The sequence below is a fragment of the Crocuta crocuta genome, unplaced genomic scaffold (genome assembly GCF_008692635.1).
Source record: "Crocuta crocuta isolate KB4526 unplaced genomic scaffold, BGI_CrCroc_1.0 scaffold142, whole genome shotgun sequence".
Classification (NCBI taxonomy): Eukaryota; Metazoa; Chordata; class Mammalia; order Carnivora; family Hyaenidae; genus Crocuta; species Crocuta crocuta.
The window spans coordinates 2,375,736-2,403,128 of record NW_027528892.1 but is presented as its reverse complement, the minus strand read 5'-3'; the positions used below and the strand labels follow the sequence as shown (position 1 = coordinate 2,403,128).

The window sequence follows — 27,393 nt, the reverse complement described above, 5'->3', positions numbered from 1 at the left end:
CTAAAAGGGCGCCCGAAAATAAAGCTTGTTCAGGGCCCTCTTCATGTCCCTGTTCCTCAGGCTGCAGGTGAGTGGGTTCAGGGTGCGAGTGAGGATGGAGTAGAAGACGGCAGCCGCGCGCCCTCGCGTCGGGGAGTAGCTGGTGGTGGGCTGCACGTAGGCAGAGCTACCGGGGCGTAAAACCGGAGAACGTGGCCGGGTGGGAAGAGCGGGTGGAGAAGGCCCTCCGCGGCCAGGCGCGGGGTGGGTCTGAGGCGCGGTGGCCAAGGTGCGGACGTAGGACAGGGCGGTGAGGGCAAAGCAGCTCTCGATGATGCAGCCGCTGGCTGCAGATCCGGCCGCCTCGTGGGCGCCCGCGTGGGCCCAGGCCAGACACACGAGTGGGGGGTGTCACAGAAGAAGTGCTCAACCGCGCTGGGACCACAAAAAGGCAGGGAGAAGGTGTTGGCTGTGTGGAAGGCAGAGAAATGGAGCCCGCTGCCCCAGGCCACCGCCACCAGGGAGGCCCAGGTCTGGGGGCTCATGGCCACTCCGTACACCAGAGGCCTGTCGATGGCCAGACATCGATCGAAAGCCATGGAGGTGATGAGAAAACACTCCGTGGACCCAAGGCAGACAAAGGCAAAGAGCTGGGACGCACACGCACGTGGGGAAATCTCCCTGGAGCCCAGCATGGTGGCCACCAGGGCCCGGGGCAAGGTGGTGGACACGGAGCAGGTACCCACCAAGGAGAGGTGCTTGAGGAAGAAGTACACGGGTGTGTGCAGGCGGGCGTCGTGTGTCACGGCGGCCACGATGGCGATGTTGCCCAGAACAGCGGCCAGGTAACTGAGAAGGAAGGCGGCTGCACTGGGCAGCTGTAACTCGGGGACAGCCGAGAGGCCCTGGAGGAGGAAGGCAGCTATTTCTGTGAGGCTGGCCATGGTCTGTCTGCAGAAAAGTTCATGGATCGCAGAGGATGCCCAGGGAGCAGGGCAAGAGGGGAGTGAGGAGACCAGAGCAAAGACCTAGGAGAAAAGAAGGGGGCTGAGCTCATCTGGAGAGGATGCTCCAACGTTCCTTCAAGAAGCACATGTGCATTATTTGTCTTCCCAGGAGGTCTCAAATGCAAATATCTACGGATGCTTGGCACACACATATATAGTGAACGTGGCTGAGATGGGTGTTTTGTCCAAACGAGACAGCCGCTCTGAGCTCTCGCCAGCTGTGGGTGGTGGACCAAGCACTGCCAGATCCTCTGGTATTTTTCAAGAAAACTTGTAAATGTGAAATTTCCCAAGTTTTACATGTTGGCAGCAAGTTCAAATTTAAAATGCTGTTCCCATCAAATGGGGCTCCTACTTTAAGAGTTCTGGTCTTGTGTATATCTGCTTCATAACTCCATAGCATCTTTTAAAATTTTTTTAATGTTCATTTATTTATTTTTGAGAGAGAGAGAGAAAGAGAGTGACTAGGGGACAAAGAATCTGAAGCAGCTCCAGGCTTTGAGCTGTCAGCACAGAGCCTGACAAGAGGCTCAAACCCACAAACTGTGAGATCAAGACCTGAGCTGAAGTCAGAGGCTCAACCGACTTGCCCACCCAAGTGCCCCCCATTGCATCTTAATTATGGTTCCCAACCCAAGGCCTTCTAATGGTCCATTTCCTCCCCTAGACACCTGTGTGCAGGGACCACTTCTTTCTCGTGTCTTTGTTTCCCAGCATCCAGCACAGGAGGTGGTATATGGTAGGGAAATAGAATTTAAAAATGATTTTGTGGAGCACCTGGGTGGCTCAGTCGGTTAAGCCTGCAACTTCGGCTCAGGTCATCATCTCACAGTTTGTGAGTTTGAGCCCCGCATTGGGCTCAATGCTGTAAGCACAAAGCCCACTTCTGATCTTCTGCCCCTCCCCCACCCCCAGTCTCTCTGCCTTTTCCCCACTTGTGCACTCTCCCTCAAAAATAAATAAATCTTGGGGCGCCTGGGTGGCTTAGTCGGTTAAGCGTCCGACTTTCGCTTAGGTCCTGATCTCGCAGTTCGTGGGTTCGAGCCCCGCGTCGGGCTCTGTGCCGACTGCCAGCTCGGAGCCTGGAGCCTGTTTCAGAGTCTGTGTCTCCCTCTTTCTCTGACCGTCCCCTGCTCACGCTGTCTGTCTCTCTCTCCTAGAAATAAATAAAAATATTAAAAAAAAAAAAAAAAGAAGGAAACAAGACCAGGCAGGTGGTGAGCTGTTGCTAAAGGTTGACACCGTTACTATTACCATTCTTTCCATTATCAGTCCCCGCGCTGCTGGTGTTGTGTAGTAAAATAGACGTGAAACATAGTCTTAAGCTTCTCGAGGGAGAGTATTAATTTTCTCACCCCGCGTCAGCCCCTTGCCATTGTCACGTGCAGCGCTGTGGGAGGGCAGCCCCAGGTGGCTGGTCTCCTGTGGGGCAGAAGCAACCCCACTTGGTAGGTGGGACAATGCTTGGCCCCCACGAAGAGGTCCTACCCCAATCCCTGAAGCCTGTGGATATGTGACCTTACATAGCAAAGGGAACTTTGCAAATGGGATGGCGTTGAGGACTCTGGGACGTGGAGATTATTCTGGACTGTCCGGCTGTTGTGGATGAATTGTGTCCCACCCCCCACCAAAGATGTGTTGACGCCTTAACCCCCAGTTCCTCAGAATGTAACCTTGTTCAGAAATAGGCCACTGCATATGTAAGTCGTTAAGATGCGGTCCTTACAAGAAGATGATCGTGTGGAGAAAGAGACTCATGGGGGAATGCCCCGTGATGACCGAGACAGAGCTTGAGTGATGAGGTTACGGGCCAAGGAACGCCAGAGGTGGCCGGCGACCCCCAGCAGCGAGGCAGGGGTGAGGAAAGAGCCCCCTGCAAGTGTCAGAGGCAGTGTGGCCCTGCTCACAACCTGGTCCCAGACGTCTGGCTTCCTGAACCCAGAGAGACGGTGCATTTCTGCTGTTGGAAGCCACTGAGACTGGGGCGCCTCGCTGTGGTGTCCCCAGAAAACCACTGCAGTCACGGGGCTCCTCCCAAAAGTGGGAAAGGGAGTCAGAGAAGATGAGATCAAGATTGCCTCGATGTGGGTCACCAGCCGGGGGTTGCGGACGCCCGCAGAAGCTGGGACAAGATTCTCCCTGAGGACATGGATTCTCCCCACGAGCCTCCGGAAACCCCTGTGGCCCTGCCGACATCTCGATCTCAGCCCTCCCTCCACTCTCTGCCCTCTTCCTGGCATGATGAGAAGAGTCTCCCTCCGTCATGGAGAAGTGGAGGCCACGTCCAAGTGTGAGGGGAAAAGCAATACAAGTGCACAGCGAATGCCACGTCTGCTCTTCTCCTCCGCCAGATTCTCTGGAGAAGAAAACATTGTCCCCACGCTTCCCTCAGCGGGACAGGGAGGATGGACGTGCCATGCTGTGCAGCCTTGACTCGACTATTTTACTGTGTGTCTGCAGAGGAAACACCAGGCTCCCAAGTGTTCAGATGTTATGCTCGGGGGCAGGCTAATCTGTGCAGTGAGGTTCTGAAAGGAGCAGAGGATCGGAACCGCGGAAGCATCATCCGCCATCATAGAGAAGGAAAGCTTCCCGACTGGACTTCACGCAGTCACGGCCCTTCCACCTTGACAGCTCATCTCACCGTCTCTAGAGGTACTGTTTGCACCTCACTCATCTATTTTTTTCAAACTTCACTAAGAAAAAAGAATAAATGAGGCCTGTGTGCATGGTGTCATCAGGAAAGGAAGTAAGATGATGCTGACCCCAACCCTGGGGCTTGTTCATTACTCTTCTTGTTTTGGCTTTTCTGGCCTGAAAACTGAGGAGCTTGCAAAGGCATTTCCACAGGGCCCTCAGGGGTCACCATGGCATGGGGAGCTTTTATCTCGGGATCCGACCCCTTTCGTTCAGCTGGGGCCTGCTCCACATTCACCTACCAGACTGTTATTAGATTATCAGCTCCCTTTTCATTTGTTATTGTACATTTATTTATTTTTGAGACAGTGAGACAGTGCACAAGTGGGGGAGGGTCAGAGAGAGAGGGAGACACAGAATCTGAAGCAGGCTCCAGGCTCTGAGCTGTCAGCACAGAGCCCGATGTGGGGCTCGAACTCATGAACTATGAGATCATGATCTGAGCCGAAGTGGGACGCTCAACTGACTGAGCCACCCAGGCACCCATTTCAGCTCCCTTTTCAGAGGACAGTTTCCTGCTATGAAAAAAATCAGTTTGAAAGTCACCAGAATTGGTACTCAAAGCCAAGAGGTGGGCTATCGTCATTTATAGAGCAGACTCTGGAGAGAGAAGGCCTTGGTTCAAATCTCAGCCCTGACACTTGCTAGCTGTGTGGCTTTAGGTAAGCTACTTAACCTCTCTGTGCTTTGGTTTCTTTATCTGTAATACGCAGGAGTAACTGTGACCATCTGTCACCCACTCTGGGATTATTAGTATGGACAGAGCTCTTAGAATACTGCATAGTGTCTTTCTTACTTTCTCCAAATGGATGGGTCTGTGTTTCTCAGAACTGTGTGACATTGTCTCTTCATGGATGTGGATTAGAACAGCATAATCTAAAGCAGTGGAGAGGAGCAGAGACCCTGGATCTGAGCCATCAGTCGATGGGAGAAATAAGTCTGGCTGATGAGCAACGCAGAAGTGTCAGTCCTGAGGGTACGATGAGATGCTAGGAACTGCCTCTTCACAAGAGCCTGAGCCAGACCCAGAGTCTCCCCACGCTGCCATCTCACAGCCATGACTTGTGTGCCTGCACTCACGGGGAGCTCACTCAGAGCAGCACTTCTTAGCTGGAGATAATTGTGACCCCCCCCCCAAGTGGACATGTGGCAATGTTTGGGTTGTCACCACTGGGGAAGATGCTAGTGGCACCCAATGGGTAGAGAGCAGGGATGGTGTTGGCCATCCTTCAGTGCACAGGACAGCCCCTCCCCCAGTAGCGAAGAATGATCTGGCCCCAAAATGTTAATAGCACTGCACTAGCCTCTCTGACTTAGTCTTGAGTCCCTTGTGCTACATCAGCAGAAGGATAACCGGTATTTAAATATCACTTCCCGTGGTGCCTGGGTGGCTCAGTCGGTTAGGCGTCCGTCTCTTGATCTCGGCTCAGGTCATGATCTCATGGTTTGTGGGTTCGAGCCCCGCACTGGGTTCTGTGCTGATGATGCAGAGCCTGCTTAGGATTCTGTCTCTCTCTCTCTCTCTGCCTCTTTCCTCCTTGTGGGTGCGCGCGTGCTCTCCCAAAACAAACTTTAAAACATTTTTATTTTTATTTTTTTTTAATTTTTTAATGTTTTATTTCTAGGAGAGAGAGAGAGACAGCGTGAGCAGGGGAGGGTCAGAGAGAGAGGGAGTCACAGACCGAAACAGGCTCCAGGCTCTGAGCTGGCTGTCAGCACAGAGCCCGACGCGGGGCTTGAACCCACGAACCGCGAGATCATGACCTACGCGAAAGTCGGATGCTTAACCGACTAAGCCACCCAGGCGCCCCTAAAACATTTTTAAATTAAAAAAAATAAATATCACTTTCTGAGAGCCAGACACTGAACTGAGTGCCTCTTATACAATCTACTTAATCCTCCCCACCAGGCTATTTTATTATCCCCATTTTGTTCACAGATGGAAAAACTGAGGCACAGAGAACTTAAGCAATTTGCCCAATGTCTCACAGTTAGTGAGTGGTAGTACCAGGGTTCAAACCCAGCTGATGAACCCTGTAATCACAGGTGTTCATCCCTGCTCTGCAGCCTCCAGTCAAACCAGGTACGAGATGGAAGCCCAGCAATTTGGAGCGGCCTGACCTACCTGGTGGGGCGTCTCCCCTGAGCAGCAGTGAAGCCAGACCCCTCCAGGGTGCTGAGCTGGGCTTGTGGAAGGCCGGTTCCTCCATGGGTGTGAGGTGACAAAGCTCCAAATTGGGATTCCCGGTGCCGGGCTGACGCCCCACTTATAAGCTGCAGGCAGGGAAGGCATTAGGGACGGGCAAGCATTCAGCCCTGCAGCACACAGCCCTGAGCCACACAGTCTCTCTCATCTTGGGGATTCGTCCAAAGTCACCTCTGGGGGCTTTCTGTCCCTTGTCAGCTCCAAGCTCTGAGCACAAGACTCTTTGACAAGCGGGGCATTGGCCGTGCTACCTGCTCATAACTTTTCTAGAGTGGTAATAGCAAAGCCATGGTAGTCAGCGTTGTTGGACAGATGCTATTTACTGTTGAGAAACACTCTTCTGTGTTGTATAGCTTTTGCTTACCGTGTCTTGGAGATATATGTGCTGAATAAATAGGGATTACATGTGGAAATACGTTGGTCTTTTTGACTACTGCAGAGTCCCTCACACCATGGATAAAAAAATTCATGTAGCCATCCCCATGTCGGTGGACTTTTAGGTTGTTTTCAACATTTTTTTTTTTTTTTTTTTTTTTTTACCAAGACAAACAATTGTGCCAATGCTTAGTGCACTTTGCTTGGACATCTTTATTTTTTCCAGAAAAGGCTTTTTTTTAATTAAATAATTTTCTCCATGTAAGTTTTGCACACTTGTTTTTTCTCTATCTCATTAATTTAGTGCTTCAGTGCCTCCTGTGAATGGGATCTAATTTTCCATGACATCTTCTGATTGATTGTTGCTGATACTCACATAAGCTATTGGACTTTGTGTTTTGATCTTATATCTAGCCATACGGCAATTGTACTGTATTCACATATATGAACAGACTAGCTTCCACTAACATGGGATCGCTAAATTGAAGGGAGTGCACACTCGAATTCTGGTTAATTATGCAAAGTCAGCATAAACATGTTTTATTGACGAATACCAACCATGTATAAGACTATCAACTTTTTGTCATTCTGGCTAATAGTGGATGTATCAGTCCCTTAAACTCATGCCCATCTGGTGGTGAGAAATTATCTCATTTTTGTTTTGATTTATGGTTCCATGATTTCTAAAGAGGTTAACCATCTTTTTTATGTGTTTGGCTAATTGCACTTACTCTTCTGTGAAATGCCTATACATAATGTTTTCTATTGGACTGTTTGACTTTTCTTATGGATTTGTAGGAATTTTAAAAATGTATTATGGAAAAGTGTCTATTCATGTCTTCTGCCCATTTTTCATTGGATTATTTGTGGGGTTTTTTGGGTGTTGAGTTTGATAAGTTCTTTACAGATTTTGGATACTAACCCTTTATCTGGTATGTCATTTGCAAATATCTTCTCCCATTTCATCAGCTCCCTTTTAGTTTTGTTGATTATTTCCTTTGCTGTGCAGAAGCTCTTTATCTTGATGAGGTCCTAGTAGTTAATTTTTGTTTGTTTGTTTTTAAAAAAAATTTTTTTTGTTTGTTTTATTTATTTCTAGGAGAGAGAGAGAGAGACAGCGTGAGCAGGGGAGGGTCAGAGAGAGAGGGAGTCACAGACTGAAACAGGCTCCAGGCTCTGAGCCGGCAGTCAGCACAGAGCCCGACGCGGGGCTCGAACCCACGAACCGCGAGATCATGACCTACGCGAAAGTCGGACGCTTAACCGACTAAGCCACCCAGGCGCCCCAGTTAATTTTTGTTTTTATTTCTCTTGCCTCTAGAGACATGTCTAGTAAGACTTTGCTGTGGCCAAGGTCAAAGGTTACTGCCTGTGTTCTCTAGAATTTTGGTGGTTTCCTGTCTCACATTTAGGTATCTCATCCATTTTGAGTTTATTTCTGTGTGTGGTGTAAGAAAGTGATCCAGCTTCATTCTTATGCATGTCACTGTCCACTTTTCCCAGCACTATTTGCCAAAGAGATTCTCTTTTTTCCATTGGATATTCTTTTCTGCTTTGTTGAAGATGAGCTGACCATATAGTTATAGGTCCATTTCTGGATTTTCTATTCTGTCCCATTGGTCTATGTGTCTGTTTTTGTGACAGACCATACTGTCCTGATGACTACAGCTTTGTAATACAGTCCAAAGCCTAGAATTGTGATGCATCCAGCTTTGGTTTTCTTTTTTCAGGATTTCCTTGGCTATTCAGGGTCTTTTGTGGTTTCATACAAATTTTAGGATTATTTGTTCTAGCTCTGTGAAGAATGCTGGTGGCATTTTGATAGGAATTGCATTAAATGAGTAAACTACTTTGGGTAGTATAGGCATTTTAACAACATTTGTTCTTTCAATCCATGAGCATGGAATTTTTCCCATTTCTTTGTGTCTTCAATTTTCTTCATCAGCTTTCTATAGTTTTCAGAGTATAGATCTTTTACCTCTTTGGTTAGGTTTATTCCTGGACATCCAGATGGCCAACAGACACATGAAAAGATGCTCAATATCACTCATCTCTAGGGAAATGCAAATCAAAACCACAACGAGATACCACCTCACACCTGTCAGAATGGCTAAAATTAACAATACAGGAAACAATAAATGTTGATGAGAATGCAGAGAAAAGGGAACCCTGGTGCACTGTTGGTGGGAATGCAAACTGGTGTGGCCACTCTGGAAAACAGCATGGAGTTTCTTCAAAAAGTTAAAAATAGAACTACCCTGTGACTTATCAATTGCACTACTAGGTATTTACCTAAAGAACACAAAAATACAAACTCAAAGGGGCACATGTACCCTTGTGTTCATAGTATCATTATCAACAATAGCCAAACTATGGAAAAAGCCCAAGTGTCCATCAAATGATGAATGGATAAAGAAGATTTGGTGTGTGTGTGTGTGTGTATAAAATGAAATATTACTCAGCCATCAAAAATAATGAAATCTTGCTATTTGCAATGACATGGATGGAGCTAGAGTATATTATCTAAGTGAAATAAGTCAGTGAGAGAAAGACAGATACCATATGATTTCATTCATGTGGAATTTAAGAAACAAAATGGATGAACATATGGGAGTGGAGAGAAAAAAAGAGAAAGCAGCAAGTGTTTGTATATTTTTGTTCTTAACATTTGACCACTTCCCACTGAAAAAGAAATGTTTTGTAGCTTTTAAAGATTTTATTGTAAAGCAAATTGCAGGATGAAGTTCAGGACCTTATCTAGTATTTAATTCTCTCATTCTTTGTGAATTCTCAATAATGTGTTTTTAAAACTATAATACATACTTCTAAAATATCAACCACTTTAAAATCGGTAAACACCTCGAAATCTAGTTTCTGCAGACTGACAAGCACCACAGGTAGCTGTTTCTTCCCTTGTTTTTGGGAGCCTTCAAGTTTAGCTTTAATTCTGGGGTTTCTAAGCTCAACAACACTTTGTAACATCATGCACATAAATCCTAGGAGAAGGTCAAGTCAGATCTAAATCTGAGATTCCACATTCTTTCAACTTGCCTGTGGAATCTGGTTCTTTGCATTTGTAGGACTGAGGGTCTCAGCTCCTAGAAGTCACCAGTCTACTTAAGCAACATGTTCTTTGGTTTCTTTCTTCCTTGCAGCCACCAAGAGACTCCATCTTGTTTAAGGGTTTCACCTGATTAATCCAGGCCCACCCGGAGTAATCTCTCTTTTGATTAACCCAAAGTCATCTGATTAGAGATCTTAATCACATCTGCAGAATCCTACTTGTTATGTGACATAACATAATGACAGGAATGATTTCACCATACTCACTGGTCTCACCTACACTCAAGGGGAGGGGATTATACAAAGGTGTGGGTCCTTTGAAATCATCTTAGAATTTTGCCCACCATAGCATCTGCAGGAGCAACGCAAAACTTCTCTAGAGGAAGATACATTTATCTTGTGCCTTGAGGAAAACCCACACATTATTTTCTTAATGGCAATGACTGGTGAAAATTCAAAGATAACCAGGCACCTAAGGAAATGATAAAATGAAGCAGAAGAAACAACACACAGCAGAAGGTGACCCAGGGACACTTGAGACACTGGGGTCTCCGGTTACAGATTATACAACCGTGTTTGTCATATTAAAGAAAAGTTTGTAAATATCCGTAGGAAACAAGATATAAAAAGTGACAGATGTTTGAAAAAGAATCGGACAGGGGGGCCTGGGTGGCTCAGTCAGTTAAGCATCCGACTTCGGCTCAGGTCATGATCTCATGGTTCGTGGGTTCGAGCCCCGTGTCGGGCTCTGTGCTGACAGCTCAGAGCCTGGAGCTGCTTCAGATTCTGTGTCTCCCTCTCTCTCTGCCCCTCCCCTGTTCATGCTGTCTCTCTCTCTCTCTCTCTCTCAGAAATAAATAAAAATTTTTTAAAAAAGAAAAAGAATCAGAATGTCTAGAAACACAAAAACCACAAAACTGGAAATACAGACAAAAGAGATTTATTTAACAGCAGATGGAACACAGCCAGAAGAAGAATTATAAACTAGAAGAAATATTAACAGAAAATATCCATAATTCAGCACACAGAGATAAAAAATATGAAAAAATACAAAAGAGTGACTAAGAGCTGTGAGGTTTTTAAAATTTTTTAAATGTTTATTTATTTTTGAGAAGGGGGAGCAGAGAGAGAGGAAGACACAGAATCTGAAGCAGGCTGCAAAGCTGTCATCACAGAGCCTGATGCAGGGCTGGAACTCACAAACTGTGAGATTATGACCTGAGCCGAAGTCAGGTGCTTAATCGACTGAGCCACCCAGGTGCCCCAAAGTGTGAAGTTTTTTAGTGAGAAGGTCCAGTTGCAATCAATTAAAGTCCCAAGAAAAAAGATATAGAATGGAGTCATGATGGTCATTTGTATAGTGAACTGGACTGGACTTAGAGAGAAACCCCCATAGTGCGGAGGTTAGACCCATATTTGAAGAAAAAATGGCTGAGAATTCCCCCAGAACTGATGAAAGATACCAATATATATATTCAACAAGGTTAGCAGATCTCAAGCAGCTAACTAAAAAGAAATCAACACCGAGAAACATCATAAAATTCAGGGAAAAAGAAGAAAAAAAAAAAGTTAAGGAGGTTATCTTAAAATCAGCCAGAGAAAAAAGGTCACCTTCCAAGGAATGGCAGTAAGATGGACCCATACTAGCAAAAATGGAAGACAAAGTCAGTGAAGGATTTCTTTAATGTGCCTGGTATACCTGACGTATAGCAGAAAAAGCATTGCTCAAGAATGAGTGAAAAATAGAAATATTTTCAGATGAAATGATTGAGAGTTTGTCATCAGTAGTAGACTGAAGGAAACTCCAGAGTGTATTACTTTAGATAGAAGGAAGGAGATTTAAGGTGGAAAGTCTGAGTTAGAACAAGAAATGAAAAGAAAGAAAGAGGTAAGTATGGATCCAGGGGTGGACAAACATTATATAAAACAGAAACAAAAATGTCTAAAGGGGTCTGGAAAACAAACAGGCTACTTTCAAAACACAAGTTAGTGGTGACATTTAGACTGTGAGGAAATAGCAAGAGTTAAAGCATTCTGGGTGCCACTCACTCTCTGTCTCTCTAAAAAATTAATAAACATTAAAATTTTTTTAAATGATGACTCTTCCCTTCAAAAATGAATGCCCATTTCTTTCCCACAAACATTGCAAATGAGTTCCTATTTACTCTCATTCAGTGTTTTGATATTTGCCAATATCATCAGCAAATATAAAAATAATACTAGCAAGCATTTTATCTATTGCTTACTAATCTTCAGAGGGTTTTCTGAGTTCTTTATTAAACACTCAGTCCTCACTACTATTATTAGTCCATATTTCACAGATGAGACTATGGAGGCTCAGAGTGACTAGGGAACTTGTCCAAGGCCACACAGCTAGTAAGTGACAAGGACCATGACATTAATGCAGCTAGTCTGAGGGCCAGAGTCCTAGGCTTTTCACCATGATACTCCATTCCTGAATCTTTTTAACATATATATTTTAAATTTCCTATGCGTTAATAATTTTAGATTTACAGAACTGTTATAAAGATAGCCCAGTTTCCGTATAACCTCTTCACAGCTCTCCCCAATATGACCACTGAGACAACCATGCATGTCTGTCAAACAGAGACAGGGACATCGACCCATTATTAGTAACTAAAGTGTGCTATGTGCTTTTTATTTTTTCTTTTTTTAAAAAAATAGTTTATTGTCAAGTTGGTTTCCATATGACACCCAGTGATCATCCCCACAAGTGCCCTCCTCCATGCCCATCCCCCCCTCCCCCCCACATCCATCAGTCCTCAGTTTTTGTCAGCATTCAAGAGTCTCTCATGGTTTGCCTCTCTCCCTTTCCCCCACCATTTCCCCCCTTCTTCTCCCCCTTGTTCCTCCGTCAAGTTCCTCCTAATCCTCCTATACGTGCAAACATATGGTATCTGTCCTTCTCTGCCTGACTTATTTCGCTCAGCATAACACCCTCAAGGTCCATCCATGTTGCTACACATGGCCAGATTTCATTCTTTCTCATTGCCATGTAGTATTCCATGGTATAGATAAACCACATCTTCTTGATCCATTCGTCCGTTGATGGACACTTAGGCTCTTTCCATGTTTTAGCTATTGTGGAGAGTGCTGCTATGAACATTGGGGTCCATGTGCCCCTATGCATCAGCACTCCTGTATCCCTTGGGTAAATTCCTAGCAGTGCTATTGCTAGGTCATAGGGAAGCTCTATTGGTAATTTTTTGTTTTTACAAATAGTTTATTGTCAAGTTGGTTTTTTAGATTTCTCCATGTTTCTCACTCATTTCCCTCTTCTCTCCTAAGAGCCCATTTGGAGTCCCAGTTGCATTTAGCTGCCTCCTTTTTACTGCACCCCTATTCTGGAATGTTCTATTGGGTAACATAGTTAATATTCCTTGTCCATTTGCATTTCTCTTGTGAATTTTATGTTCATCTTCCTTGCCCATGCTTTATTGGCATTTTGATCTCTTGTGACTTTGTAAGAACTCCTTGTATATTGTATATTTGTTTAGATATTTGATACAAAGTTCCTACTTAGTGCTTCCATTTCTAGGACTGTGATAACAAGTACCACAGACTGAGTGGCTTAAACAACAGACATTTACTGTCTCAAAGTTCTAGAGGCTAGAAGTTTGAGCTCAAGGTGTCTTCAGGTTGGTTCATTGTGAGGGCTCTGAAGGATCTGTTCCAGGCCCCTCTCCTTGGCTTGTAGATGTCTGTCTTGTCTCTGTGTCCATACCCATTGCCTTCCCCTGTCCATGTCTACTTCCAAATTGCCCGTTTTTATGAGTGTGCCATTAATATTGGATTAGAGGAATCCTAATCCAGGATAACCTCATCTTAACTAATTACCTGTGCAAGTACCCCATTTCAAATAACATCTCATTCTGAGATTGTAGGGGGTTAGGGTTTCAACATCTGAATTTTGGGGTGGGGGCACAATTCCAACACATAACAGTTTATCATTATTTTATTTTTATGTCATTGACTCATTCTACAACTCTTTTTTTCAATACCCCTAAGACACTTCTTTATGGACCACTGTAAACCACAGATCCCAGATCTTGTAAAATCATGGATGTTGGGGCATCTAGGTGGCTCAGTTGGTTAAGCATCTGGCTTCAGCTCAGTCATGATCTCGCAGTTCATGAGTTTGAGCCCCGTGCTGGGCTCTGTGTTGACAGCTGGGAGCCTAGAACCTATTTTGGATTCTGCCTCCTTCTCTCTCTCTCTCCCTGTTTCTCCCCTCCCCTGCTCGTACTCTGTCTCTCTCTCGCTCGCTCTCAAAATAAATAAGACAATTAAAAATTTTTAAAAATTATGGATGTTATATTCTAGCTGGGAGTCAAGCAGTAAATAAGTAAACAAATACATTTTCAACTTTCAAGTGGTGGTCGATATGTGAAGAAAAAGACAGCATGACAAGGGGCGTAGACGGACAGAGGGTATTTAATTAGCCAGGCTGGTCGGGACAGCTTACTGAGGAGGAGACAACTGACCGAGTGGCAGAGTGAGCTGTGCCCTGAACTGAGGAGGGCACATCCCAGCAGAGGAACCAGTGCATGCAAGGTGTTGAGGTCAGGAGGTGCTCAGAGCATGAGAAAGAGAGCCCTGATGTGAGTGGAGCAGATTGGAGGATGAGGGATGGCAGGAGATGAGGAGAGGTCGGGAGTGGGGAGACCATGTGGCCCGACTGACATGGTGAAGAGTATGGGTTGGACAGCAAGCATGATAAGAAATCCCCGCAGGGCTTGGATGAGGCTGCGATGTGGTCCCGGTTATGTGCCATAGAGAATAAACTTTAAGGGTGAAAGGGCAGAATTAGGGCATGTAGTGGCAGGGCGTCCATGCTGCAGGGGTTTGGTCGAGGGCAGTGGTGGCTTGGACTAACATGGTAACAGCAGAGGTGGTGATGGGTAGGCGTGGATGACTGTACTGTGAAACCTTGGTTTGTGAGCATAATTCTTCCGGAAACACGCTTCAATCCAAAGCACTCGCACATCAAAGTGAATTTCAAGAACCATTGGCTCCGTTGTGATCATGTGACATTGGGTGTCACGCACATTACCAGACATTGTTGCTCATGTATCAAGTTATTAGAAATTAAAATTTATTATTTATTCTAATAAATCAAATTTATTAGAAATCTTGACTCATCTTGCAGAGCCCTTGCACAATAATTTACTCACAATCCGAGCTTTTACTATGTTTTGAAAATTTAAAGTCCAAACTTTGAAGACTTGAAAATTCTTTCCAGTGGTTGCATATGGGTTGTGGAAGAAATAATAGTAATATAACCCAAAATGATACATTATGTAATAATGTGCTAATATAAAATAACAATGTAATTTGAATAATATAAAGTAATATAAAGCATAACAATAATGATAGCAAACATATGCTTACTCTGGGCTATGCATTGTCCTATATACCACATATATGATTATATACATATGTAATTACACACACGCGCACACACACACACACACACAAACACACACCTTTTGTCCTCAAATAACCCAGCCACGTGACTGCATAACTACAACCATCCTGTTTTAGTGATGGGGGTGACTTTTAGGCTTCCAGCCTGAGCATTAGGGTGGATGCCATTTACTGGGCTGGGGAAGACCGTAGAAGATCAGTCTTGGGGACACAAAGCCATGAGTCTACTTTACTATGTTAACTGTGAGCCGTCTGTTAGACATTCACACAGAGAAACTGCAGAACAAGGAAACATGGGGCTGGGGTTGGGGCTGTCAGCATTTCGACACCAGTTAGAGCCAAGGGGCTGGGGGTGACCACTCAGGAAAGCATTGCAATTAGCTAGCACACACTTTCAGCATTGCTACTTGGGCTGAATATTTAGTGTCTGCACTAAAGATGGGAAGCAACTCTGTGAAGAACGCACAGACACAACCATGCTGATACCAGATAACCTTAACTAACCTGACTGCAGACCCTGGGGTCCAGTGAGACCGCTGTCACCTGCTAACACAAGCTGGGAATTCCACCAGCCCCAAATCCACTTAGCCCTGCATAACAGCCCCTTCTTTTACGGCTAAGAAAAGCCTCATTACATTGAAACTCCTGGTGATTCCCCAAGGATGAGAACTTTGCTAACATACTCAGTGCCCCAGAGAGAGCCCCTCCCCCTGGCATTGCAGGGCTGGGGCCTACAGCAGGAGGAGCCAGACGGGACCGGGGTAATTGGCCTCCGACTGGCCTCCGGTGGCCACTGGAGACCAGGGCCTCAGAGCTCATTAGGAAGTGGCACTCAGAGACTGGCCTGGGAATTGTGAAGAAACTTTCTGATGAGTTGAACTCATTAGTAACGCAGCGAGGCTCTGGTGGGCATCTCTTTCCCAGGGGCGGTGGCTCCGTCTCTGTGCTGAAAAAACACATCCCAGAGTTGCAAGAGAGGAAATTATTATTATTATTTTTTTGGCATGGCCCAGGGTAGCCACTGCTTAGCCGTCTGTGTTTCTTCTTGTAAAATGGGTGTGTGGGTGAAGATGGGGCTTTGATCGTCTGGCTCACTCTTTGCCTCTTCAGTGCTGAGAACACTCAGCGCACACTCAGAGAAAACGTGTTAAATCACTGAGATGATCTTATATGTTTCTTTACTGCAGTGGTTCTCAATGAAGGGTGACTTTGCTCCCCAGGGGACCCTTGGCAGTGTCTGGAGACATTTTCGGTTGTCATGGCTGGAAACGGGAGTGCTCCTGGCATTAGTGTGTTGGTGGGGGGGCAGGGATACTGCTTAACATCCCGCAGTTAAGCCAAGGACAGTCCCCACAGCTAGAATAGTTCATCCCCAAATATCAAGTGTGCAGAAATTGAGAAAACCTGATTTGCCAGCTTATAATTCACCTCTGTCCATCAGAACATAAGACCCAGGGATTTTTGTCTGGCTTGCTCACTGCTATATCTCCAGCAAATAGAATCTTGTCTGACAGAGTAGATGCTCTGTAACTTTGCCCTGACTGGAGTGATGACTCTAGGCATCTGCTTCAGAGTCTCTCTCTGCGTTCTTCCCCTTACAAACATTGGGCACCTGCTCGAACAGGTGCTGGGTATCTGCAGACGAGCCAGACGTGGCCCCTGCTCTTCAGAAGGGCTCCTCTTGTGGGGAAGACCCAGCCACCCATGCATGGGCTCTCCATTTGTGACAAGGGCATATCTCCTTTCAGGGAAATAGAACTGTAGACAGAAATACTTTGTGACATGACAAAAATGGTATTTTACTTCTGTGGTATTCCTACCCGCTCCAAAAAACCCCCACAGAACCCCTGTGTAGTCATAAGAAAAACATCAGACAAATACCAATGGAGGGGAATTCTACAAAATTCCTGAGAAGAGTGATTCTGCAATGAGCAAACCCCAAAAAAATGGCCTGATCAACAGCCCTGTCATATCCCAAATCATGCAGATAGAATGTGCCATTGATGTGACAGGGTGAAATGGCACTTTACCTTTTTGGTGTCCTTTCCAAATCCCAGAACTCCATCCTAACTGTGAGAAGAACATCAAATTCCTATACGGGAGTTTCCTATTATAGATCTGAACAGTTCTTCTCAAAACTGTGCAGGTCACCACAGATAAAGAAAGTCTGAGACACTGTCACAACAGGCAAGATGAGCCTCAGGGGACACAGTGACTCAGTATAATGCCACGATCTGGAGGGAATCCTGGGATAGAAAAGGGACCTCAGGTAAAAAGTCACCAAATCTGAATATCTTATGGACTTCAGTTAATTTTATGTGTCATTTTGATGGGATCATAGGACGCCCAGATATCTGGCTAAACATTATTTCTGAGTGTGTTTGTGGGGCTGCTTCGAGAAGAGATTACCATTGGAATTGGTGGACCAGATAAGCCACTGGCCCTCCCCAATTTAGGTGGGCATCAGTCAGTGTGCAGGCAGCATTCAAACTCCCCAGTTGTCAGTTTGGTTACTTGAATAACTCTTCTAATAATACCCAGCCGTGACCTTTGGTATAGTTGTCTCGTAAATGTGTTTTGATCTATGAAGATTTCCCTCTAAAGTTTTTCCCACATTTTGTTTGTTGAAGAAGTGGTGGGGCACTTGCTGTCTTGACAGCGTAGATGGTTAAGTGCATGAGCTCTCAAGTCAGATAGCCTAGTTCTTTTAAAAAGATTTAAAATTTTTTTTTCTAATGTTTACTTTTGAGAGAGAGAAAGAGACAGAGCATCAGTGGGAGAGGGGCAGAGAGAGAGGGAGACACAGAATCCAAAGCAGGCTCCAGGCTCTGAGCTGTCAGCACAGAGCCCAATGTGGGGCTCAGACTCACAAACCGTGAGATAATGACCTGAGCTGAAGTCAGACACTTAACCGACTGAGCCACCCAGGCGCCCCTCAAAAGATTTTTTTAATTGAAATATAATTAACATACAGTGTTATATTTGTGTCAGAATATTACTTGGCCATAAGAAAGACTAAGATCTTGCCATTTGCAGCAACATGGATGGACCTAGTTCTTTTTTTAATACCCTTTTTATTCAAGTGTTACCTATGTACAGAAAAGTACATGAATCATAAAGTGTGAAGCTTGGTGAGTTTTCCCAAATAAACACGCCCTTGCAACGAGCAACTTATTGGGAAACAAATATTATTGGCATCCCAAAAGTCCCCCCCCACACCAGACTCTACTATCCCACAAAGGCAACCACAGTCCCGCCTTCTTAACATCACTGGTCAGTTTTGCATGTTTTAAAACTTAACAAAGTTTTGGGGTGCCTGAGTGGCTCAGTAAGTTGAGCGTCTGGCTTTGGCTCAGGTCATGATATCATGGTTTGTGGGTTCGAGCTCCGCGTCGGGCTCTGTGCTGACAGTTCAGAGCCTGGAGTCTGTTTCGGATTCTGTGTCTCCCTCTCTCTCTGACCCACCCCTACTCACGCTGTCTGTCTGTCTGTCTGTCTCTCTCTCTCAGAAATAAATAAAATGTTAAAAAAAAATTTTTTTTAATTAACAAAGTTTTAAAGCATACAGAATCTTTTCTGGCTTCTTCTGCTCAAATTAGGTTTCTGAATATATCCATATTGTTGCTTGTGGCTGGTTCATTGTCTCTCACTGCTGTATGATATTCTGTTGTATGAATATACCACCATTTATTTAAGCATTTCTGTCATTGACAGTGGCAGTTTCTTACAAAGTTAATCATACCCATATCCTAGGACCCAGAAACCCCACTTCTTTTGGGGGATGGGATGATGGTATTAGTCTGCGTCTTGAAGGGGATTTGGGTTACCCAGGCATATGCATTTCTTAAAACTTATCAGAAAATATCTGGGCATTTTTCTCTAGGTAAACTTTACCCCCAAAAGAAAACAAGAAAAAGAACAGTCAGTGAATACTGAACTCCAGTTAGCAATGTGCATGCTGAAATACTGGAAGACTGTGGACGAGCGACTGTAACTTACTTTGAGATGCATAAAAAATTAAGATGCACTTGCAGGTGGATAGGTGTTATCAAGCAAGTTAGTAAGTTGTTTATTGTATTCTCTGTACTCAGAGAGTGATGAGCAGAAATATAACTGGCCGCCAGAGAGTGCATGAACCGATGACCGTATTAAGTGATCGGGCTTTCTGAGGGTCTGGTGAGAAATGACATGAAGTTCAAATAAAAAGAAGAAACCAGCCATGGATAGGGTTGGGGAGTTTCATAATGGAGCCACACTTGTTTGGGTGTAAAATTATACTTCTGGGTTTTTTCCCAAATGCTCCAGTGAATTTGGTGTCCTGAGAGACCTCGTGCTGTCCAGGAACTTGCACATGGCTGCTTATTCTAAGAGCTTCGAGGCTGGTAGGAAGGGGGCTTCTCACTTGTCCTGCTGGCTTCTCACTAACTGCCAGAACATGGGGTGTCTCCCCTTGGGGAGCTACCCCATTCCTGGGAGTCTTGCCAGGCTCTAGGTCACAGTATTCTGCCCCACCTGGCTGCAGGTGAGGGCATGTGGTCGAGGCTTGGCCAGTCATAGCTTCCCACCCCTGGTGACATCTGCTGGTTCTCAGTGAAGGCAGTGACCCAAACACAGCTCATTAGTTGTTTGCTGGGATGGACTGAAGGGTTTGGGGATCGTGAAGATTCTGCTGCAGTTGGGGAGATGTTAGCCATATTTCTTCATACCCAGGATGTGAGAAATTCCATGTAAGGAACACACAAATATGGGCAATAAAGAGATGGAGAGGTGGAGAAGGAGCTAGAAGTGTGTAGGTTTGTAAAGAGAGAGATGAGAGAGGGAGAGGGAGAGGGAGAGAGAAATGATAGATAAATAGATAGATAGATAGATAGATAGATAGATAGATAGATAGATAGAAAGAAAGAAAGAAATGATAGATAGAAAGAAAGGAAGAAAGGAAGGAAGGAAGGAAGGAAGAAAGAAAGAAAGAAAGAAAGAAAGAAAGAAAGAAAGAAAGAAAGAAAGAAAGAAAGAAAGAAAGAAAGAAAGATGGATAGAAGATAGATGGGTAGATAGTAGGTAGATGATGATAATAGGTAGGTAGGTAGATAGATAGATAGATAGATAGATAGATAATAGGTAGATAGATGATAGACAGAAGATGTATGCCCTAGTTCTTCCAAGGATTACATTCCTTTGCTTTCTTTCTTTGACTCTGTGACCTCCTCCATTCTTCCCAGTTCCATGATCCAGAAAATTCCTTTTCAGCTTAGCCTTATTTGGGTTGGGTTTTGGTCACATTTGCTGCTGAAATAAACCTTCAGTCTTACCACCAAAATATACCCCAAATCTCTCTACCTTTCCCCATTGCCAGCACTATCTCCTGTCTGGACACCTGCTCTCACCTCCTGATTGGCCTCCAGGCACCGAAACTTGCCTCTTTGCAGTCCATCCTCCTCAGGGCCATCAGGGTGACCTGGAAGGTGGAATTTTCAGATGTTGTGCACCATCAGACTTCCATGCAGACCTTGGGGAGAGGACTGTCTGAGCTGTTACAGCCTGTCACAGCTGAGACAGTGTCTGCAGATCATTCGGTGCACACAAAGAAGACGCCCAGAGTAGGTGGGTACAGAGAGCAATAACTTAGGCTTTGGGCACAGAGATGTAGAATCTTTCTTTCCCTCCCACCCCCTTCTTTCCTGGTTTATTAGCACCATATTGCTTGTGATCGCATGGGACCCACTTGGATAATCTGGGCTCATCCCCGTCTCACCTGCAAAGTCCCGGTGGCCACATAATGTAACATACATGTTCTGGGGATTGGGATGTGGATGTCCCTGGAGAGGGTCAAGGGCATTATCCCATCTACCACAGGCCAGCGGAAACTGGGATCCTCAGTCTAACTGCCTACCAGGTGCTAGATTCTACCACCTGTGTTCTCTTGGAGGTATATCCATTCCCAGTTGGGCCTTGGCTTGAGATGAAGCCCTAGTGCACACCACGATGAGGGTCCTGAAGCAGAGGACCCACCGAAGCTGCTACTGATCCACACAACTGTCAGATGATATGTATGCATTGTTTAAAGCCATCAAATTTGTGGCAATGTGTTGTGTGACAGCCGAGAGCTCATACATTCGTGTGACTCACTTTGGTCAAAGAGATGCTAGTAGCTTTGATGCACGCTACAGCTTGCAGGAGCACTTGCTCGCCTGCCCTTGCAATGAAAGCATGCCTGGGCTAACTTGGAGGATAAGAGCACGTGGAGCAGAGCAGGAAAGGCCCTGTCATCCCAGATGAGGCCATCTCAGACCAGCTGATGGGCAGCTGTCACATGTAGCCGTCAGAACAAGGTCAGTGAGACCACCTAGAGGGCCCACAGAGGACAGCAGATGCACCAGGAAGCCTGTCGGAGCCCTGGAGAATGTCCAGCTCAGTGCACAGATTCATGACTCAGTGTATTCGTTTTTGTTTTATACCGCTGGATTTTGTGGATTCTATTAAGCAGGTTATATACAGCTGATATACCCACCTATGATTGTATTACTTTTAATAAATATAACCCTTAAATGGCAAGATTCTAAGGTCAGTGAAGACTGTTTTTATTTAGCACAGGTCTGGAACATAGTGGTAATTGTGTTGAAGGAATGAATGAAAAATTGATTTCAAGGTGTGGCACAAATGAATACGTATATGTGTGTGTGAAAGAGACAGAAAGAGAGAGACAGAGAGAGACAGAGAGAGACGTGGGAAGATTGCCAACCCCCAAGAAGACTGTTATGTGTAATACTTCAGAGCTCAGCCTTGAGGAACAGAACCAATGACTCAAACTTTCTGGGTTTCACACGTGGTCAAACCACTCCCAGATACAGGGACCATCAAAATCCACCATTCAAAGCCTCCAGGAATATCCCACTGTCCAAACATAAATTTGGGGAGCGCCTGGGTGGCTCAGTCGGTTGAATGTCCCACCATTGACTTTGGCTCAGGTCGTGATCTCATGGTTAATGAGATCGAGCCCCACATTGGGCTTTGTGCTGACAGTGCCTGCTTGGGATTCTCTCTCTCTCTCTCTCTCTCTCTCTCTCTCCCCCCCTCCCCCTCTCTCCCCCCTCCCCCTTTCCCCCTTTCCCTCTCTCTCCCTCCCCTGCTTGTGCTCTCTTAAAATACATAAATAATTTTTTTTTAAGTTTAAAAAGCTAGGATTATTGAAAGTGTTGCAAGGGAGAGTGCATTCCAGGAAAACCACCAGGTGGCTTTACAAGAGGGCAATCGGGTGGATGCTTGAGTCACATGCAAGAATGTGTCTTCCTTCCTGCCCGCTCCCTCCGCTCCTCCTTCAACAGATGCTTACTTAGCACTCTGCAGAAGTTTCTTTTCTTTTTGTGTTCCTGCCCTTCCTTTGCACCCGACAGAGTCTGCAGCTGCAGAGGAAGTGACACATGTGACACCATGTATCTTCCAACGTGATGCAAAGGGATGGAACTCCTCCTGCTTGATGCCTCTTCCTCCTCCTTCCCTCCATCCTCAGAACCTGACTGTCCTGTTTCTAGAAGCCCAAACCAGTTCACAAGGACACCCCTTGGAGAGGCCATGTGTCGGGGTTCCAGCTGATCACAAGCTGACCTCCCAAATAGGAGTGCAGACGCTTCCGGATCATTCCAGCCTCCAGCCGGTGGTGTCACCCCCAGCTCCAAGGCTTCCCACCTGAGGCCCCAGACATCATGTAGCAAAGACAAAGCGTCCTGCGGTGCTCTGTCCTAAGAGCCAACCCAAAGAATCAGGAGGATGTTAACAGGGCTGGCTCATGCCTCATGGTTTGGGGCGGCTGGTCAGACAGCAGTAATAACCCAAGCAAGGGCAGGCACCTCTCTGCCAGGAGAGCCCTGACCCCGTGTAGAATCAGCAGGCGATTTGCTTTGGGAACCAGGGCCTCCTCTCTGGGAGATGGTCTATAGGCACTAGCCACTCAGAATAGCTCTTTTCTCCTTTGCTGATGGTTGGTTTAGGAGTGAGCATGTGACGCAATCTGGCCAATGAGATGCAATGAGAAGTCTGCTGCTCCAAGGAAAGGTTTTCTCCATGTTAAAAAGAAGGTAGCAGAGGGTGGGACTATATTCCTCACTCTCTGCCTTCGTCCTGTCCTTTCTTCTGGGTGTGGTCTTATGAGAATGGGACACTGGTAGCTATTTTGTGATCATGAGGGCAACTTCCAGAGGCTCACAGAGAAGCAAGTCTGATGTCATTGATAGGTTGAATCAACCAATTTAGAATTACTCGTCTGTGGTCATGTTGTTATATGAGATGGTGGGGCTGCCAGATCTAGCAAAAGGACGTGTCAGATGCCGAGTTTAATTGGAGTTTCAGATAGACAAGCTTTTTTAAAGTATAAGTGTTTATATTTTATTATTTAAATTCAAGTTAGTTAACATACAGTGTAGTCTTGGTTTCAGGAATAGAACCCAGTGATTCATCTCTTTAACATTTATTTATTTTTGAGAGACAGAGTATGATCAGGGGAGGGGCAGAGCGAGGGGGAGACAAAGAATCTGAAGCAGCTCCAGGCTCTGAGCTGTCAGCACAGAGCCTGATGTGGGGCTTGAACTCACAAATTGTGATATCATGACCTGAGCTGAAGTTGGATGCTCAACCGACTGAACCATCTGGGCACCCTCATGTTTCATCTCTTACATGCAATACCCAGAACTCATCCCAAAAGCTGCCCTCCTTAATGCTCATCACTCATTTAGCCCATACCCCACTTCCCCTCCATCAACTCTCAGTTTGTTTCTGTATTTAAGAGTCTCTTATGGTTTGCCTCCCTCTACCATGCCATGTTTTTTAAATTTGTTTAAATGCTTTATTTATATCTGAGAGAGAGACAGCGTGAGCAGGGGAGGGTCAGAGAGAGAGGGAGATACAGAATCTGAAAAAGGCACCAGGCTGTTAGTACAAAGCCTGATGCCGGGCTCGAACCCACGAACCTCGAGATCATAACCTGGGCCGAAGTCGGATGCTTAACAGACTGTGCCATGCAGGTGTCCCTACCATGCCATGTTTTGAACACACTTATTCTAAAGAATCATTGGCATAATTACACTTCAAAGGAACTTGATTTATATGAAATTTAAATTCAATAGGAGGAACCCAGAGGAACTTGAGTGCTGTGGAACTATTCTGTGTGATATTGTAGTGAAGGACAATGTCATTATTCATTTATCAAAGCCCCTGGAATTGGGGTGCCTGGGTGGATCCATTGGTTAAGCTCCCAATTCTTGATTTCAGCTCAGGCCATGATCTCACAGTTCATGGGTTTGGGTTGCATGTCAGGCTCTGCACTGACAGCACAGAGACTGCTTGGGATTTTCTCTCTCTCCCTCTCTTTCTGCCCCTCCCCTGTTTGCTTACTCTTTCTCTCTAAAAATAAATAAACATTAAAAAATAAGACCCTGGAATTTACACCAAAGTGAGCCCTAATGTAAACTGTGGATTCTGGGTAACAGTGTATCAATGCAGGAAGTTCATGAATCATAACAAGTGGTGGTGAATGTTAATAATGAGGAAGGCTCTCAAGAATCAAGAATTGGGTGTTAACCAGCTGATCCACCCCGGCATCCCAATTCCAGGGGTTTTGATAAATGAATAATGACATGTGTCCTTCACTACAGTATCACACAGAATAGTTCCATGGCACTAAAGTCCCTCTGGGTTCCTCCTATACATCCCTCCTTCTCCTCAGCCCCTGACAACCACTGATCTTTTCTCTGTACATTTGTCTTCCCCAGAATGTCATAAATCTGGTATCACACAATACATAGTCTTTTTAGATTGGCCTATTTCACTTAATTATATGCATGTAAAGGTCCTCCATGTCTTTTCATGACTTGATAGCTCATTTCTTTTCAGCACTGAATAATATCCCATAGTCTGGACGGACCACAGTTTAGGTATCCCTTCACCTACTGAAGGACACCTTGTTGGTGTCATGATTGGGCAATCATGAATAAAGCTGCTATAAACATCCCCCATTAAAGTTTTTGTGTGGACATAAGTTTTCAGCTCCTTTGGGGCAATATCGAGGAGTACAGTGAGTTGCCAGATCATATGATAAGACTGTGTTTAGTTTTGTAAGAAACTGCAAGTTGTCCTCCAAAGTGGGCATGCCATTTTATGTTCCCAGCAGCCATGAATGAGAGCTCCTGTTGCTCTACATCCTCGCCAGCATTTAGTGGTGTCGGTGTTCTGGATTTGGAGCATTCTAATAGGTGTGCAGCAGTATCTCATTGTCGTTGTTAATTTACATTTCCTTGTGGTGTATGATGTGGACCACATTTTCATATGCTAATTTGCCGTCTGTGTGTTTTCTTTGGTGAGATGTCCATTAAGACTTTTTGCCCATTTTTAAAATGAGAATCTCTTTTCCTTATTGTTGGATTTTAGGAGTTCTTTGTATATTGTGGATAGCAGTCCTTCATCAGATGTGCCTTTTGCAGTATTTCCTTTTAGTTTGTAGTTTATCTCATTCTCTGACATAAGCTACTCTTGAAAGACATTTGATATCTTGCAGCTGAACGAATACCCAATTATGGCGCCCTGTCCTCCTTTAACCAAGTGGTGGCTCATCCACTGTTCCTTCTCATGCATCAAATATTGAAAACATTCAGAGTCAACTCATTGCAAAGATTCCAGAAGATAATACTTTAGTTTCAGTATTCTTGGAATTGTCTCAGTTCCGTGTTTTCTGAGATAAAGTGATTTGGCTTTCCATGGGTTTTACCAGCTGCCTGATACAATTCCAATAGTTTCGGTATTTTTGCTTAATTTGGCCATTCATTGATTCCATCAGCAAATCTTTATTGAGTGACTACTATGTGCTAGGCACTGTTATGAGCACTGGGAATACTGTAGTGAACAAAACAGACCAAAGCCCTTTGCTCATGGAACTTACATTCTGGTGGGAAAGTCACACAATGTACAAAATGCATGAAGTACATAGCATGTTTAGTGATGATAAATGCAGTGGAGGGAAGTGTTGGCATCAGGCATGGCTGAATCAAGAAGCTTCAGTGATATCAGGCTATATAAGCTTGGAAGGGAATAGAGAATGCCTGGGTATTTTTGCCTCTCTGCTCCCAGATCAGTAAGTGGATTTGAGTCCAAAGAAAGAGCAATGGCCCATTAGGCTTAGCTTTCATATGCTGAGTTGAAAGGACCCAAGGAGTTAAATCTTGATAGTTTCATGGCCGAAAGAAAATAGTGACAAAATCATGATAATGATAATCACCACCATCAACACTACCACCACCATGACCACCATCACCACCATTATCATCACCAAATCATTATCATCATCCCACCACCACCATCACCATCATCATCACCAACATCACCACAATTATTATCACCACCATCACCATCATCACTATCAACACCATCATCATCACTACCACTATCATCATCTTCACCACCACTATCATCACCATCATCACCGCCACCACAATCATCATCATCATTGCCGTCACCGCCATTATCATCACCACCATCATCATCACCATTACCATCATTACCACCACCATTATCACTATCACACCATTTTCATCATCATCATGATATTCACCACTATCATCACCATCCTCCTCCTATCATCATCACTACCACTATCATCACCATCATCATCATCACCACCAACACCACGATCATAATCACCATCATCATGATCACCATCACCACCATTATCATCACCATCATCATCATCATCATCATCACCACCACCATCACCACCATTATCATCACTGTCAATATCATCAGCAACTCTATCATCACCATCCTCCTCATCACGACCACTATATCCATCATCAGCACCATAATCATCACCACCACCATCATAACCAACATCATCATCACTTCCGTCACCATCATTATCATCATCACCACTATCTTCATCATCACTACCATCATCATCACCACACCATCATCATTATCATCACCACATCACTACTATCATCATCATTACCATCACCACCACCATCATAACCAACATCATCATCTACATCATTGCTAACATCACCATCACCACCACAATCACCATCATCAGCATCATCACTATTATCATCACCATCACCACCAGTATCATCACCACCATCATTATCACCATCACTACCATCATCACCACCACCATCACCATCATCATCATCACCACCATTATCATCACCACATTACCACTATCATCATTATCATCACCATCATTATCACCACATCACCACCATCATCATCTTTATCATCATCACCACTATCATCACCATTACCATCACCATCATCATCATCACTGTCATCACCATCACCACATCATCACCATCATCACCATCACCACTATCATCACTACCATCACCATCACCACATCATCATCATCACCACCATCACCATTATTTTTTTTCCCCTTTTTAAAAATTTTATTTATTTATTTATTTATTTTTTCAAATAGTTTATTGTCAAATTAGTTTCCACATAACACTCAGTGCTCATCCCCACAAGTGTCCTCCTCCATGCCCATCCCCTCCTCCCCCCCACATCCATCAGTCCTCAGTTTTTGTCAGCATTCAAGAGTCTCTCATGGTTTGCCTCTCTCCCTTTCCCCCACCATTT

General features: G+C 44.9%; 1 protein-coding gene across 1 annotated transcript in view; it reads right to left on the bottom strand.

The window, feature by feature from the left end:
* Positions 1–27,393, bottom strand: part of LOC144225716 (olfactory receptor 2B11-like) — a 27,727-nt gene continuing 334 nt past the window's right edge. Inside the window, exons 2-3 of the mRNA XM_077756953.1 lie at positions 425–1,007; positions 1–326 (exon numbers count right to left, since the gene is read on the bottom strand). Of these exons, the coding sequence (XP_077613079.1) occupies positions 1–326; positions 425–1,007 (909 nt within the window). The remainder of the gene's footprint in view (positions 327–424; positions 1,008–27,393) is intronic.